This window comes from Falco biarmicus, chromosome 4 (genome assembly GCF_023638135.1).
Source record: "Falco biarmicus isolate bFalBia1 chromosome 4, bFalBia1.pri, whole genome shotgun sequence".
In the NCBI taxonomy this organism is placed as follows: domain Eukaryota; kingdom Metazoa; phylum Chordata; class Aves; order Falconiformes; family Falconidae; genus Falco; species Falco biarmicus.
The window spans coordinates 10,377,180-10,395,444 of NC_079291.1; the positions used below are offsets into that span (position 1 = coordinate 10,377,180).

General features: G+C 40.4%; 1 protein-coding gene across 11 annotated transcripts in view; it reads left to right on the plus strand.

The window, feature by feature from the left end:
- The window catches only part of RBMS3 (RNA binding motif single stranded interacting protein 3), a 722,581-nt gene that overhangs the window by 357,249 nt on the left and 347,067 nt on the right, over positions 1-18,265 (plus strand). For 8 of the 11 annotated variants that reach the window (XM_056334362.1, XM_056334363.1, XM_056334361.1 and 5 more), the window contains one exon: positions 8,366-8,535. In XM_056334362.1, coding sequence (XP_056190337.1) covers positions 8,366-8,535 — 170 coding nt within the window. The remainder of the gene's footprint in view (positions 1-8,365; positions 8,536-18,265) is intronic. The other 3 variants (XM_056334364.1, XM_056334371.1, XM_056334369.1) reach the window with 1 other exon arrangement.

The following is an 18,265-nucleotide window of genomic DNA, read 5'->3' on the forward strand; positions in this document are numbered from 1 at the left end:
ACCCCAGCCAGGGAGCAGTGTGTTGCTGGAGCCCAAGGGGGCTCTCCTGGCTATTGTGGAATGCCCCAGATTCTGTCCTGATGGTGTCACGCTGTTATCTTTGGGATAGGCCTTTCCCAAACTCTTGTGTTCTGCGGATTCCTTTGGCCACAGGAGGGGAGGCACAACTGATCTTTATATAGCAGTGGGCGAAGAGGACAGAAGTTCTCCATACACATCTACAAAAGATTGTTGTGGTAACATGGGGAGATGATGGGGGCCATTCCTTGGGAGCTCTGCCACCTCCAATTCCTCCATCCCACCAATGCTCATGTCAACAGTAGCAGATTTCTTGCTTAATTCTTCCATAAGAAAGACAAACTAAGAGAACTTGGGTTGGATTTTGAAAAACCTTTTTGGTTGGGCTTTCTTTCTGCAGAATGAAAACACATCTGCGTCTGATCTCTGCTTGCCAAATTCTCACGTGGAGAGGAAAGAGATGATAATCGATGTTTTGCTTTTGTTCTGTGCCTAAAGTTCAGTTCTATGTGATAGGCTTTTCTTGTACTCAGGTCTTACACCAGTATGTGTGGACTGCGTGCAGAAAAGCAGTGCAATGAAGCACGTACCTCCTACATCTCATTTCCAAGATGCTTTTAGTCTGTTACATGTAAACAAATCCCCAGAGAGTAAATTCTAGTTTCTCAGAACTAAAAACATGTTTGTTTTTTGCAAATACTTGGAAAGTTAAGTAGCAGCCTTTCAATCTGTGTTTTTATTCTTAAACTTCAAATGGACTGACAGCTCATCATTGTAGCCTAAAAATTGGCTACATGGAAATGTAAACACGAACAATAACTCCTGCTTAATATTTTTTCCTCCCATTTTTTTACAAAGTTGTTGTATCACAGGCAGTAATTGCTGTCATATTTTGATTTGTGCTCTAAAGTATTCTTATTAGTGGAATTGCAATGTTTTATCGTCCATATTGCCCAGATTTAGTATTTTTAAGATCTAGATTCTGTTCACATTTAGTCTCAGTACATCAATAAAATATGAATGGATTGGATAATGAAGCAATAACACTAATTTATGTCAAAGAATATAGGTTATTGTTTACGAGTTTGCAAAGTGCCAAAATACTTTATAGAAAGAATTCTTCTTCTCCCTTACTGAGAAATAAATAATGCCACAGGAATGGTCTGTCATGGGAGCCTCCTGCCATGAAATAAATGGGAGGAGACAAGGATGTGAAGGTTGTTTTTTGCTTTGGAAAATATTTATTTGGTGACACAGCTGTTATTCCCAGTCTTTGGCTTTTTAGAGCTAAGGACTAAATTGTACCCTCCTGTCTGGATGCGAGAAGCCCTAAATTCAGGGAAGCTACCATTGCCTAGTCCAGAGTGAAAGGCAGTCAGTGGACAAACAGAAAATTGCTTATGAGGGATGAATAGTTTTACCTTTGGTATAGCAACATGTAGGGAGCAGAGGGCAAGGGGCTGAAGCTGGCAGCTCAGCAGCTGGTGTGTATTTAGTGACCAAAACCCAGGGGACCAGTGGTGGTCGGGGTGTTCTCAGTCTGTATGTGCTCTTCATCTCTGCCATTCTCTTGTCATGTACTGTTTTTTGCTGGTGCCTGTTAATCCTCAAGCGAGATGACCATCAGTCTCTCTTAATGAGATGTGCTCTAATCCACTTTATTATTTAAACTTCATCATACTTCAAAAGCTGCTTTCCACTGGCCAGATTTGCTTTTGAAGTTTCCCATTGGTGATGGTGGAAAATGGAGTGATGTATGGACTGAGGTATTTTAATCTGTCTTAGTGGAAATGAAAGATACTGTGATCAGTGTGAAAATGCTGAGGCTTCTGGTGTGTGTCACCCTGGCCAATGACTGCTAAACTCTCAGTGCTCTTAAAGATAGCCAAGAGGAGTGAATTGCTGTTGGGTTTTGGTTGGTTGGTGGTTTTGTTTTAATGCAGAAAATTGTATCAAATGAGACCTACTTTGCATGTACTGTCCAATAAATGATGACTCCTTCCTGTGGATGCCTTGCTTCTTATGTATTGTCTACCTGTAAGTGCTTAGAAAATGCTGAAAGCTAGGGAATTGTGATTTGAAAGACAAGTACTTTAGAACACAGAAAATTGAGCCAAATGTGCCTGAGCTTATGCCTTATGGACCTCTAGTACTTTGTGCCATGTTCAAGGGAATTATAAGCCCCAGGAGTATTTAAACTACTAATTTCAACAGCTTTATCTGTGAAACAAAGATCTCAAAGTATCTTACTGACCCATCAAACCTCGATTTGATTCTGACTGTTGAATGACCACTGTGCCTATTGGAGGACTAGGGATTATTATTGTTATTATTTTTACATAATTGCCATTTTTCCCAAGTGGGTTTTTGTGGGAGTTTTTTTTCCCTGTGTGAAAAGAAAGGGTAAGGCAAAACACAATGACACCTTTTTCTTATGACTAAAGCTATCATTTGAAATAGAATGAAGGAGAAAACCAGTCCGATGTATACAAGAAGCATGAGCAAGATAGCACTGTGATTGAATAATTCTGTTTTTAAGTAAAACAAAAATAATTATTTTTAATGACAAAGCTAATTGGATTGGCATTTTATTAAGTTTTTAAATTATTCAGTTTAGATACAGGGTAGCAAAATCAGTGTATGCAGAAACAATATTTATCTGCAAAAGAATTAGGGTTAGCTTTAGTATTTAAGTTAAATTTTAATGTTTTCCCCATCTTTAGGTAATCCTGAAGTCCTTTATAGAATCTTTTATCCAGTAGTCGTAAAGCATTATATAAGCCTTGACAAGGTAAGGAAGAATCATTACTGATTGGTAAACTGAGATATAAGGAATCTAAAATACTTGCTTAGGGTAGCACAGTGACGTAGTGGCAGTGCAGAGAGCATAACCTAGCAGCTTTGAATCTCGGTCTTCTTGTATCCAGCAAATCACTTTTAAAGGCCTTTGAAGGGATTCAGAGAAATCGGAATCCTCTTGAGGTGTGTTCTGGTTTTCCTGACTGAAAGAATTGCGATGGAACAGACTTCGAAGCTTATTGTCTATCTTCACCTTCTTAGTTTACTTACATTTTCACATGCTGTTCCTTTACAAATGGAAAATGTTGCCAAGCGGTGGATTGTTGCTTCTACAGAAACAGTCCAGGAAGCTTTGTCAGTATGCAGATGTTCGAAAATACGTGCACTATTACAACTGTTTGTTTTTTGTTAGATGTCTAAGGAAAGACCTGACTGTAGGAAGCGTCCAAGAGGAGCTCTGTCTTCCAGGCCTTTGTTGGCTGGATGAGAGCTAGACGATAGTCGTGGCTGGATTCTGCAATACCAGTGAATGTCCTACAAACTGAGGAAGAAAATTATGATTCGAGCTCCCTTGACTTCAGCCTTCCTAAAATACATGAGGTTTTGGTGCTGCCAGTTTGTGTTCACCTTTTATTCACTTCTCTGTTCCACCAGGCTGTTGATGAGAAGTACAGCTTAACCTTTTAGTGCTGCTTCTCACTGAGGAAGCTAACCGAAGGCAGGAGAGTTGCTGTGGCTTTTATCTAATTCTTTTTATTATATTTGCCCTACCTCTCTGTTTTCGCTTCGACTGTGGTGATTGTCTTTTCCTTAATATGAGAATTGCTGTTCAGTCAGCTCCAAAATCCCATCAACAGGCCGGTAAGTTGGTGGCATCCTCCCATCATTACTATAATTGGCCAGTAAGAACCCTCCAGCTCTCAAAAATTACTCCTTTGTACAGCAGGGTGTAAAGAGAACAGTGTTTTGCTAGTGTGAGCTGTAAACTGATATTTGCAGAATTTATTTGTATTTACTTTGCCTTATTTTATTCTCTCAATCAGGAGCTCAGGGAATTGTGTAGCAATTGGGCTCTAAGTGAGATGAATCTAGCAGCTGGAAAACACTCCGTTCAGAGCGAAATGGATAGTGTGTGTTCACAATTGCTTAAATAACGCATGTTTTAATGCAGGACTGTGTGTTGTACTCATTTTATGTAAAAAAAAAAATGCACTCCAATAGCAGAAGTCAACATATCAGTGTTAAAGGGGAATCTTTCCAAGATCTTACTTTCAAGTGGATAAGAGAGTACAAATTTGGGATAGCCAAAGGTGAATACAAACAAATTGGCTAGTCCATTAGCATAGCTGTCCAGCTGCATCCTAGGCTCTGAGGCCACTCCAAAACCACAAGCCCGACTGCCTCAGAAGCCTGCCAAGGAGCCAGCTGCTGCTAATAAAGCAGACTCTACAACTTGGCATCTGGGGCCTGTGATTCCCATCCAAAAGGAATTGCATGTGAAAAATATTTGAAATTTGTCTTTTTAAGTAGTGTTTTGCTTTGGAAGAAAAATGCTTTAGACTGAACTTGCAGCAAGTGAAAAACTACATAAGAGTACTGTGGTAGCCATGGCAAGATAAATACCATTCTTGTGTAAGGAGGCTGGATGCTGGAAGGAGGAGCGGTGTTCATTTAGTAACCAAGAGGCTTCTGGTTCAGCATTTCTGGGTTATTTAGTAAGAAAACCAAGGTATCTCATTATTCATGCTTAGCTGTGTGCACTTGTGTGGGACACTGTTTCAGAGAGAGGTCAATGGTCGGTTTTAAGCACAAGAGTGCGTTCCTGAGACTGGATAAGAATTAAGCACATTAATTTCTCACTTTTAAATAATGAAAAAGGAGAAATTTCATTCATTTTTCAAAGATGAAAACAAATCCTATTAGCCAGCCTTGGTAAATTAATAAGCTGCTTGGAATGATCTACAAACTAGTTCATTCCCCCCACACTCCCCATTGAATAATGAAGCATGAGAATTGAAAAATGAGTTGGTGGCATTGGTTATTTGAAAAATTAGTGGCAAAACCAGCTCTGAATTCCAGCTCACTTTTGAAGTAAAACATGTAGATTTTGTCTGATACTTTTTTCCTAGTGCTGCAGGTCGTGTGCTCGGCTGTGTTGGTGAAACGTCTCTCCCAGATTTCTACAGCTGGTGTCAGGGTGTTTTGAGCCAGCCTGGAAAGCGCTGCTGCTCATGGCTCTTATGGCAGAGAAGTTAAGCGCTTTGCCTCCAGCCACAGAGGGGGCTGACATCCGAACAAGGCACAAATTCCCTGCTGCTAGGTACGCAGGTGGTTCCCCAGGCCATGTGCCCCTTTGGCATCGTCTGGGATCCTGTAGCAAGTAGTCCATATCTGGGAGCATCATCAGGTTGCCATTCATTTCTTTTGCTCCAGGTATTACGTGGAGATTAACGAACCAGGCCCTTTACTCATTTGGAGGCAAAGTGCAGGCTTCTGCCATCAGTCATACACTCATTGGCTCAGAAAACAAGAATTCAAAGCTTTCTTCTGACCTGAAGCTTTTGGTGTGGCAACCAGCCAGAAGATGTCATCAGCCTAGTGCAGGCAGCTCTGTAATCTTTCTGCAGACGGTATTCTGGGGTATTGGATATGCGTGGAGACTACAGTGGGCTGCAGTGGCTGAGACTTATTAGTGAAGAGGGTTTGGAGTATAGCGGTGCTTGCTGGTCTGAGAAGGTCAGCATTCTCCGAAGTGGGGCGCAGCTGCCTCTCTGGCCACCCTTAAAATATCTCCCAGGGTGCTGCTGTGAACCTGGGCATCCGTCTGTGCCTATTGTCTGAGCAGCTCTTGCTTGAGAGACCACCTATCCTGTGGCCTAATTCTCTGGGTATATGGAAGATTTTTTTTTATATATAGCTGTGGCCTTAAAATCAGCGTAAGTGTAATTCATGTTCACTTCTAGGTCCCCTTTCAGCTGGCTGAGAGGGATAAGATGTCTTAAGCTTAAATTAGAATTAGGCCCCCAGTGCTTTCCTCTGTGTGAGGATAAAGATCTTATAATAGAATGAAAATTGCTCTTTGTATTTCAAAGGTATACTTTCACTTGGGTTTTTTTTTTTTTCTTGCTTATTAGGTTGGTGTGAGAATAGGCTATTTGCTCATTATCCCCTGCTAAGACATACATAATAATAACAATAATTTAAATACCTAGCATTTTATTGGTTTACAGAAAATTCTGTCCTTGCTTTACATTATTTACGTGCATTCAGTGTGCATAGTAAACTTGGAGAAGTAAGAATGTTACCTTGACCTTTTTTAAAATATATATTTAATTTTACCTTACCAATGTGCAAGATGACCATGGAGTGTTTTCTAAGCTCTTGGTATACTAGAGCCAAATATATGCTATACATAGTCACATCTATCTGTACCGTGGCTCTGGAGTGCCCAGATTTAAATACATTTGCAGCCAGAATGTTGTAAGATGCGTGTGCCGGTGTTTTTGTTGGAGGTTACTGTTGCATCCTTACCCAGCCAGGCCGTGGCTGTTGGTGTGGAGCTGGTTCCCAGCACTGCCCACAGCACTGGGGCACTGTCGAGGCGGTTCCCTGTGCTGGTACTTGGGACTGCTGCTTCCTCAGCTGTTTCTGGGAATGACATTGAAGCTCGGGTGGGTGGGGATTACCCAGTGATAAAATGTGTGTGCAGAGAAATATGATCCGTGTGCATTAAGTGCTTTTGATTGTAAGCAAAAGCGTCTATGGAGATATTTGTGGAAGGAAGCTCATTGCCCTTTCCGTTACTGTAGATGAGAGTGAATGTCATTACTTGCTAGCATGGTGATTGCACTGTCTGTTAAACTGTTTTTTCCTTTTAATGGGGCCTACTTGAGTCACATTACAACAGGCTAGATTGCAGAGGAATTCTGATGCTCTGACACTTGATGGTGTGTTCCCACTCTCCTGGTTTAAATGGGAGAAACTGGGAAGGAAAGAGAAGGCAGCACAAGGCATTGCTGGAAGTGTGGAGCTTTATGTATTCATCAAAACCTTTGAGATTCACCTGTCACTGACACTCCCCTTATGTTCTCCAACTTTTTTTTTTTTGTTGTTCTTCTAAGGAAAGGGACTTGTTTGAAAGAGTTTAGAGCTACCAATTTAAAAATATCCATCTATCAAGGGTCGTGATTTTGCGTGTGCATAATTACAAGCACTAAAGTAGGGCCACTGAAATTAAAGAGGCAGTTGATTAGTGTGATCAGAATTATGCACAGGCTTAAATATTTTCTCTGTTCAAGGCCTAAATGCAGAAGGAGCATATTAGAAGTCACTAAAGTGTCATTGCTACTATAATGAAAATTGCAGATGTTTTGCTTTTATTAGTCCATTAGCACATCATGGTTAACTTAGCATTGGCCCAACATTTACCTGCTGTTGTAACCACCCATACTGCTAGCAGAGCACGCTAATCAGCTTGTGGAAATGGGATTTCCCCCCTCCAAGCAGGAGGTTATGTTCCTGGAACTCTGACTTCAGTTCCCCTGGCTGTCCAGCTGGAGCCTCAGCCTGCAGCATCCCCCAGCTATCCCAGCTTCTCTCCTAGATCTCAGCTTTTCTGCATGGGTCGCAGTGGTGACACGGCCTCCTCTTTCCAACCACCCCGTTGTTCTCCTAACAAGCACTCTGTGCTGCGAGTAAATACACTGATGGTCAGAGAGCCAGGGCAGGTTGCAGCAGCTCAAATTCCTTGGTTTTGCCCCAGATCAGGGGGTGCTTAGGGAACTTTTATAGTATGCGTGTGGCTTCTTTCATAGCATGTATTTACCAGGATGTTCGGGGAGAGCATTGTTTTCCCTGTGAGAATACCTCCCTTTTTAAAGTTGTATTTCTCAGTTGCTTTGTGTGGTTTGTGGTTGTTCAGAGGCGGGTAAGGTTTTGAGAGCAGGAGGTCTTAGCCTGATCGTCTTTTCCAAACTGTTTCTCTATTGTGGAAGACATCTGTAATGACAGGGTCTTTGCAGGCTGCTTTGGAGTTTTTTTCTGCCCTTTCAGGTTAGCCAACTCTGCCACCTGACTGTGTGTGTACTGGGTGCTCCTCATGTTTAGAAAAGACTAACTAGGCTTCTGGCATCAGCTTCTGTGTGCTTTGGCTAGATACTCTTCTTTGTGTCTTAAGAGTATTCTTAAAGCAGATTGTGTTTAACTTCTTTCTTTAATACCAGTTACTCCTGAGTATCTGTCATTTAAGAGCTTTATTTTGTGGTCTAGGTAAAATAGGCTCATAATATAGCTACTTTAATTCCAGATTAAAAGAATAAAGCAAAATAAAGCACTTCATAGCCATGGCTAAACCCAAAACCTCAGCCCTGTTTTGTGTTTTGAAAGGCATTGCTGGCTCAGGGTGGGTGCACGTGCTGTAGGGGCGGGCAGGGAGGGCAGGACAAGCACGCGCTCGGTGCGTGGCACTGCAGTTACCTGGGTACAGCGCATGAGCTTGCCATGCTTTTGTTTTTCCAGTAACAGCCATTTTGTTTTGTTTTGTTTCCAGCAGTCCTATGCACCAGCTCCCCACCCCATGGCTCCTCCCAGCCCCAGCACAAACAGCAGCAACAACAGCAGCAACAACAGCAGCGGAGAGCAGTTGAGTAAAACCAACCTGTACATTCGAGGCCTTCCACCCGGCACCACTGACCAGGACCTTATCAAGCTGTGCCAGCCGTAAGTGCACTTGAAATGCTCGGTGTCTTTGGGTAGGGAAATGTCAAAGCTGGCCTTTTAGTTACATGTATGTGCATCCACAAAAAGAAATCGGAAGCCTCCTACACTTGAAGGTTAACAGTTATTCCTTTAGTTTGAACAGCTAATTAATGCCTGTTGAAAACCTTATGGTAATGAGTTTTGTGGGATAGAGAGGTGAGGGCCTTTACCTTGACTTCTGTTTATTTTAATCTGGTTTCTTTCTTACATTAAAAGCAGAATTTGCATGGCAAGAAGACCTCCCTAATGACAGATTTTATAGTTAGTGATCTGTGAATCATGAGGTGCACAACAAAACACGGGTGGTCCCACCTCAGTCATTTATCACATCTTTTGATCACTGTCACACATTGCTGGGCTCCGAGTTTGAGAAGTATGAAACCCACTGAAGGTGGCCTCGTAGCCATCTAATTAACTGCAGTCCACTGAAAACGTTGATGTAGAAAGTAGCAGGTTCTACCTCCCTGTGTTTATCTTGAGAGATGTGTTTGCAGATTGTACTGATAGCAGTTTTATCTTGGTTTATTCCCATTGAAACTGGAGAGGCAGCAGAAAGGAGCCATTTGCTCCTCATGTACCATCAAATGTTCCTAAAATATTACACCCTTACCCCTCCTCATTCGACTGAATGTAGTGGGCTAACAGGAGTAGAAAGGAGAACCTGATTTCTAAAGTCTTTATTATTGATGACATGTGGGAGGGTAATAATCCAGTTTGAGATTCCAACCAGAGCCACTTGGGTGGAATTCAGGATAATGCATTTGTGTGTTGAAATAAGAACATGGGGAGATTAGAAAAATAAAAATCCACCCTTGTTATAATGCAAAATGCAGTGTTTTTGTCACAGAATAGTCCGTATCAAAAGACAATGTCTTTGATACTTTTTTAATCACAATTCAGCCTTTCAAATAGGGATCAATAAATGAAGTTTGGTAAAGTAAGGAACAGTCTGGGGCTGAGCTACTAACTTGAATCCATATGGCTGTTGTTTTGAAACTTGCAACAGGAGTAACTATTTCATGGGATGTTACAATTTAATGTCATTCTGCCTTTCCTGATTTTGACCAAAAATGCTGAAAGACTTCCCTAAGTATGCCTTGCGTGGACAGGACTGTAACTAGCTGTCTTGCTGAGCTGATACCCAAACTTCAGCAACATTATGCGAGCTTGAAACTCTTCCCTGTGACTTTCTCCTATTAAAGCTGCTACTGGTAGAACTGGCTTACTGTTTGCAGGGGTGTAGCATGCTGGTGATTTTTCATATTTCATGCAAGCTGAATTGTGAGTGTACCTGTCTGACATGTGTACAAACTACATTCATTGACACTTCCCGCTTGTGACAGTTACAGATAATCCCAGTTCAAGGGCCAGATCCTCAGTCGGTATACATTGACTGTAGTCTGCTGACGTTCAAAAAGCTATTTTACTACAAGTCTTGCAGTCTGACCCTTTCCAAGTTCAGACAAATGCTTTCAGCTGATCAGGAACGAACTAACTATTCCTAGAGGAGCCACACGGCTTTGGTGCTTAGTGCTGCAGTCGTAGTGTGAGGCTGTGGTGTGAGCAGTGCTACCTGAATCATGAAGTTCAGAGAGCATGTCCCTACTCCTCGTCTGTATGAGTATCTGAGAGCTTCCTTTCGGCACTGTGGCAAAATTTTTCATGTGTTCCAGTAAACCTAATCTAGTCTATGATTAGAGGGCTTTGTCTTGCTATCACGGAGTTCCTGTGTGAACAGATGGTCTTTAAGAAAAATGCTGACATTCATTTTGCTGATTTTCTGTCCCTTGGCTGAATGGAAGTGAGGAGAATCCAGATAGTTGTACTGCCTTTTTTCAGAATATTAAAAATATTTATCAAAGCAAAAGGGAAAGGCTATATAGGGAAAGTTAAACATCTGAAAATAGAAGAATTTGTCGTGGCAGCACATAGATTTTTTTTAAGTAATATATTGCAAGACATTTTCTTTACCTTTGCAGATGGTTAGTCGAGGTGGATAAAGGTCTGAATCCCTTATTTCTCTCCCTCCTACCCCTACAAAGTGAAGTACGCATGGCAGCAGTCTGCTGCTGTGTGAGCAAGACATACATTTGGCTCCTCAGAAATGGTGGTCTTCTGTAGAGCTCTCTCTTAGCTTACATGGCTGGGGTCTCACCACACGTTAAAGTTTTCATGTGAACAAGTATTCACAAAACAGCAGAAGGTGCTGGCTCTAAAACTTCCTGCATAGAAACATTAGCGTAATTCGCTACAAGGTGTAAGGTGAAAACCTGAATTTCAATCCGTAAACTATATTATTGTTTTGCAGTACAAGATTTTTGGAAAGCTGTGTTTAAAGGGGGTATTCACCACAGTTAGCTTATGCCCAAGACACTGGTTCCCGTAGGCTAGCTGCCAGTGCCTAAAACGAGCCCTTCTGAACCCATTTCCTCTGCTCTAGCATGTGACAAGGCTGCCGGTAGTACAACTGTCACTTGTAATGTCTGGTATTTGGCAGGTCTGAGGAATAATGTTCTAAAAACACAGTATTTCTCTCTTAGGAGAACAGGGAACACTGGAAATGCTTATGGTAATGTACATTTGTCATAGCCCACGCCATTTCCAGGTTTATCCCAGCAAGGAGGCCGCCCTCTAATTGTCATGTAACATTTTTTATTTAACTGTGTTTTGCCAGGTAGGCTATGGAAGAGAAACGCTTTAATCAGAATTGTTTTATAATGTATGGGACTGTTTCGGTGAATCCTGCCTGCTTTTCTGTATTTGTGTTGTGTATCTTTGGGTGGTGTATATCGCACAGTAAACAGAAAGCAGCAGACTGGAGTACCATTGATACTTGAAGTGCAGAGTCCATTACACGTGATGTCAGACATTTCTGACAAATGTTCCAACACTATCAAACCTTTTATCAATTTAAAAGTAACCTTGTCACAGTAATCTGTCAAACTGTTCATATAACTAAAGGAAAACAAGTCATCATAGGCTATACAGTATCCGAGTAAATAATAATAAAAAAAAAAATTGCTACTGAAAGATTTTCTTTTTGTGTGGGTCTGATCCACAGTATTGTTTAACATGTGTCCAGCAAAGTTACATCAAATTCTCTTTTGCAGCAGGGAGCTGTTGGGTTGCACTGTGTCTTTTGGGACTTTATACAATGACTGTCAAAGGTTGCATCGAAAAATCGCGAATAGGAATGTTTAGCAAGCAAGAATCTGTTGCTCTTTTATGTATGCATCATCTAGATTTATATAAACACTGAGTAAAGGAACTTCAAAAAAGGGACCTTGGTGCCTCTTAACCTTTCTTGAGGTTTTAAAAAAGGGGCATTATACCCATCTATGATCATATTGATCATCAGAACTGACTAGTTTAAATTTTTGATTTTTTTAATATTTCATGAAAATAATCGTAACTATTATACCATTAGCATTTATTTCTCTGAGGTACAGTCTCTGCTGGTGGTACACATCATTATACATGTATCTTCCCAGTCAAAATATGCTTTTCATCAAAAGGAAAGATAATCAACCTTAAGATTACAGATTACAGAGAGAAAAATGTGCACGGTGTGTCACTGTACAAGCAAAAAATCAATGATTATGTCTGAAATATTCATAATCTGTCACTCTAATTTTCATGCATGGTATTATTTTTCATCCAGAAGAACTTCAAAATTCTCTTAAAAACATACAGATGGCTTAGTCCCCTGTTGACATACCGGACACATCCTACTCTTACTAACTACATCCCAGTGGAGATAGATTGAAGGAAATCTCATGCACAAATTAAACATTTGAGCTTTATTACTTTGCAACATTTTTCATTTCAAAAACTCATTCTGTCTCTCAAGATTTTGGTCTTTGTGTCTTTTTTTTTTTTTTTTTTTTTTTTTAACATCTTTGCACTGAAGAAGACTTAGGCCCAAAATTTGTAAAAAAAGATGAAATAAGTTTTGGAGAAGAGAAAAAGGGAATTTGGAAAAAGAGAGATAATGTAGCCACCCCACCTCCCGCAGTTTTTGAAAAGTTGGCTTGAAACCCCCAACATTTGACTAAAAACCAGCCTTATGCATTGCACAATTAAGACATTGGCATGTATTCAAAAGATAATCCCTTTCCATCTTGATTCAGTCTGATGGTTTAAAGTTACTTACGTATTTGTCCTGAATTGATCCCCTCCCCTTCTATCTCTACCACACCTTCAGAAACCTCTTTCCGTCTGCTTTGTTCTTATTTGGGTTAGTTATTACCCTTCAAGTTTTGACTTCTTTGTGGTCCAGGGCAAAACTACAGAACTTTATTAAAACAATGACAGTAGAAATATCTAGACCTAAAGAGCAGCAAGTCTGTATGCTGCTCAAGCTGACCTTGTGAGGAAGACGAGACAGAATCTCCCAGACAAATGATTTTCCAGGTATGGGAAATCCCTGCTGAATCGTGATTGTCATGAATGTTGCTTTCTCTGAATAACTTCTAGATCCATATTTTGGGCAGCTTACTCAAGTTTTTCGGTTTGCTTTGGGTTTTTGGGGACGGTGGGTTTTGTTTCGTTTGGGTTTTGTGGGGGAATTTTTGGTTGGTTTTGTGGTTTTTTTTTTAAGATATCCTGATTGTCGTCTTAGTAAGTCATCATGAGTGAGATTTTAGTCTCTCATTTGATTCTGAATGTCCTTGGTTTTGTCCCATGGAACATCTGAATAAATATTCAAGCTGCCACTGTTTGGATTCTAATAAAGGGCTAGCCCCAAGGATAATGTAACTGAGGTTATTAATTGAAAATACACACATTACTTAAATCCTAGACTATTTTTGAAATGAACTGTGTGCATTCCTTTTGCCCCCACAGAAAACTGCTGAGTTCATTGAGGTTTCAGAGGGGTTCAAGGTGCCTTTCAGGACAGGGTCTCTTGTTAATAGCTGCAACAAGTACAACATTTTCAATTAGACCAAGCTTTACAGCAAGTTCGTGATGGCCATTTCTGCCATGTAAAGGCAGCAAGAGTTTGACATCTCTGGCTATTTTTATTTTCCTTTTCTTTTGTGTTATATGTGTTTCTTATGTGTTATATGACAACTGATGAAATGAAGGTGTGGGAAAAGTAAGTTCCCTTCCTTTCCTTTTTTCCCCTGCATTAAAATGTTAATTAAAAATAATTACTATGACCTTTAAATAAAATAAAGATTAACCAAAATAAAATCCCCATAGTGAGCTCAAAACCAAAAAAAAACCCCAAGAGAAATGCTGGAGCTAAACCTTTTTCCTACAACAAAGTCAGACCAAATTTGTACCCAGTGTAAACTGGTGTTCTTATCCTGGCCCTGGTGAAGACAAAGCCTAAACTACCTGAGATTTAACGTAGTGGTAGAATGTTAACCTATGTCTGCCCCTATATTTTAAAGAAGTAATCTTTGGTGACTTAAAGGAATTTATTGTGTTCTGTAATCTTGTGTATGCTAAAGCAAGGTACACTGTGGCTCCAATTCAAACATAACCATGTAATGTCTCTCCTGTAATTAATATCAGCTGACACCGTTGCTCTGCGATATAGCAGAGACTGAAAGGGTATGAAGGTGAGATTGCTCATTCAGTGGGATTAGCACATATAGGAACCATGTGGTATCATATAGAGTAGTTCCTGCTTAAACTGTGGTTGATGTTTTGGTTCAGTGTATCCTGGCAATATGAGAACTGTGAATGACTGAAATCTGCTGAAGTCATCAGTCTCGGTGGGAACCAAAGAAACGTCCGCACTTGAGAGGAAAGAAAACCTCCAAAAATTCCCAGATCTTTGTTATTCCAAGTAAAATTGGGACAGCAAAGTCCCAAGAAGGGTTTACTGTTGAGTCAAGCACAGCAAAAGTATCCTGCTGTACTAAATATGCTAATTCAAAGCAATGAGGGAACAATGAGTTTTTGTCTTCCATTTCTTAACATGGGTGTTCAGACCTGAGAAGAACACACTTATGGGTTAGCTTGGAGAGATCTGTATTCTCCTGAAGGTCTTTGTATCACAGACTTTTCCTAAAAATTTATTAAGAGGAGTGGGAAAGGCAAAATAAATTAATTTCACGTTAATACTTTTAAGTCAAAAAGCCTTTGATCAGGAACCAAATGGTGAACTTTAAGGATATATAAAATAGACATAAAAGCAGAGGAACTTAATGCTGTGGGCACAATTTGTTAATTCTTGCATTGAAGACATCTTCATAGTGATCGTGCTTATTAATGTTGTTAGAAATATTGTGGGGTTGTTCTCTGGGTCCAAAATGATACAAGGTGGTGAACTTATATTTCATCTGAAAGACATCTTTGTTTCTGAAATCAGTTGATTTGCAGTTTTGCACTCAGTTACATAAACAATACATCTTTGCAGTGTGTAAATATGGGCATGGATGTGCACAATTTTTTTCTCCTTTGCCTGATGTAATTTTGTATTTTTATCATATTAAAAAATTATTTGTATATTTCTTCCCCATTAAAATAATCTCCAAATGTCTTCCGTTGTTAAAAACAAACATTAAAGTTGCCCCAGTAGGCAGTGAACCAACCCTCTTCTTACCTGGCCTCTTTCATCAGAGAAAACAAAACTCTAGGTCAGCAAATGCCCACAGCACTACAGAGAGCTCCATCTGGGATGTGAACGTTCCCATTGTCAGGAAGAAAGGCAGAAAAATAATCTGTGTAAAGTAATAAATGAGCACCTGCACTCTTCTGTTTTGAATGTGCCCGTCTTTTCACTGGAGTGTGACAGAGTGTCAGTGAGAGTTTCTCATCTCCTTTCAAGTTGGATGAACCTGATTTAATGGAAGATAGGGGAGGAGGCAGCGTTCACAGACATTGCTGCTGAAAACATTTCTTCTGATGAATTTTAATTAAAGTCCTGGGGACGGGGGGGTGGGGGTGTAACACAACAAAACAGAGAGCTCATAACAGAAATACTGAGTCTTACATGTAGCGGTGTGAATGGCATGACCATAACAGCCACTTGTTTTGCGTACTGTGCAGGCGGGGTGTTGAGATAGAAAGAGCAAACACACTTCATGAGCTGCTTCTGACTTGTCTGAGATGTGCGTGTTTCCAGTCTTGCCTTGCCCTCTTTCTTTCTCCACTTCTGCAGCATATTTTGTGTGCAGCCAGTCAACCATGGCATCACCACCCGTCCATGAGGCTATCGTCCCCTTACTGATACAAGCATTTTAGTCTGAAAATGCTCACAGCCAAAAACTGTCAAAAGGACAGAGAGGCTCTGCAATGTGCATGTCTGTCAGGGAAATGTCTGGTTTTTCAGTATGGGTGTTGCTCTGTGGAAGGGCCTTCATGACCATGGGTCTCTTGACAGTCTGGGTTTTTCAGCCCCTCAAGGTGTTCTATAGAACTCTGATGCTCAGTTTCTGCTTTCCACTGAGGAGGCTGATGGATGCACTGGTGGTTTGACAAAGGTTCCTTCACTGCGGCCTTTCAAGTGTGTTTTTCTTTAGTGGGAACAGCGACAATGGAAGTTCTGGTTATGTTTGGTTCTTCTGTTTTGAAGCTCATCCATGTGTTTTAGATTTGTCTGTATTTTTGGTATTTGTTCTCCTAAATTCCGGAGTGTCAAGTCCAGTGGGTCTTTCTGATCTGTTGTCCTTTGAGAATTGATGGCAGCAGTGTGAGAGCAGATCCGATGGCTGTATTACATTGCAGAGAGTGGAGAAGGAAGTAAGAAGTTTTCTGACTGGGATGTGGTTGATACTCCTTAGGAGTCCCTGACTTTTGGGAGAGGATGGAGACATGCTGTTCATGTTCTGACATTTTGTGTAGCAGGAATGTTTCTGTAACCTTTCTCTACAAGGTATGAAACGGATGTTCTGATCTGTTTGAGAAATACTTTGTTCTAAAGCTTTGCTGGAAGGAAACAATACCAGCTATGGTTAATAAATGCCCCCAAAACAGGAATAACCTGGGCACTGCTTCCAGCAAACGGCATAGCGCATCTTTGTAATTTCTATGCAAGGGGAAGTGGCAGGCCAAGTTCGGTAGCAAAGTTATTTAATATTATCAGCAGGAAAACAAAAATGTCATTGTGTTCAGCTGCTAGACTTTCCCATACAGTTCCAAACAAGCATCGACAAGAGCTCTGTGCTATGCAGCATGCAATGTCCTTCATTCTAAATATTCGGTAACTTCCTGGAATTACTGGTGTGACAAGCTGCTAGCTTTGTGTTAAAAACTGAAAAGTCTTTCATTTTCTTAAAAGATGTTTGCTAGAGAAGGGATTTCTTAGAATTTTTGCAACTATGTCAGAGGTTTTATGTCTATAAAACAGAGACAGGAAAGATGGAATGTTTTCAGCCTGATTTTTAAAAGATGTTGATCTGACAGATCTGTAAAGTTTTTTTCTTTCTTTGGGCATGTATTTCCTGTGTCTCCATTGTGAGCTCTAGAGAAAGTGGAGACCTCTGGATTCTGATTCTCTTGGAAAGTACCTAGCTACAATTCTGGGGGTAACCCCAAATAAAATAATGAAGGTAACAGCAACGTGGAAATATAGGTTCTGTTCAAAATAAGCTCTCTGCCAACAGCCAGCCAGCCTCATATAAGCTTCATGGAAGCACAGCAGTCTGTTCAAATAGCAGTTATTGCAGGATCACAGCCATGTTATTCTTTCGGTGTAATACAGGTAATAAGTGCAGCATTTATGGCTATTACTGCCTGGCGATCACATAAAAAAAGAAACAGACATGCTTTCCTTACTTGCGGCTTCCCAGTTCAGCATTTCCATATACTCCTGGGGTTACAATCCAATTATGGATCTTCAATTATTTTCTGTAATTCACTGATTCAAGAAGAACATTAACTTTTTAGCTTCTTTATAGTAGGGAACTAGTAATTAAAATGGATAGAATAATTCACAGATTCATGGAATTTAAGATCCAGAAGAGACCAAGGGATGGTCTACCATTATTTTCTAGTTGATTCAGGTCCTTAAACTTCCCTTATTTTCTCCTGGACTGAATATATCAATTTATTTTGATCTGAAGAATATGTTCCAGAAAAGCACCCACTCCAGATCTGAGGATATGAAAGCAGCAGTAGATGCACTGCTGTTCCTGAGCCACTTCCAAATCAACTTTCTGGTGTTGAATTTTACCTGTTGGTTCTTGGGGAAATCAGATGAAGGACCTTTCAGACTCTCTTCCTCTCTCTCCATCCTCCTCCCAAATGTACTTATGCACTATAATCAAGTCACTTTTCAGACTTTTCTTAAATAATCAAAATAGAGGGAGCTGTTTAAGTCTCTAAGACAGTTTTCTTCAGCCTTTGGATAATTTCATCAAGGACTTCAGGGATCATTTAAATGTTTTTAAAACTGATTATTTGAGGTTAGAAATAATTTCCTTTTTATGGAGGTTTTTTGTTATGTATAGCTTATGTAGCCGTATCTGTTTGTATGTGTCATTAAGTGGATTAAATGTGTCACTGGACCATCTGTGTTCCTAAGCAGGAGAAATGATGCTTAAATGCTGCCGTCCTAGCAGGGGTGTGTGCGCTCTGTGGAGAGCACAGTACACTGGACCTGGCATTATCTCAGGAGCAGCAGCTCATCTCTCAACCTTTGAGGTTTTGATTACCTTTAATTGTAAATCAGGTGTCTGTCAGTCCTCAGCTTTGAGTAACAAAAACCCATAGAACAAGAAAACTGCAGCACTCC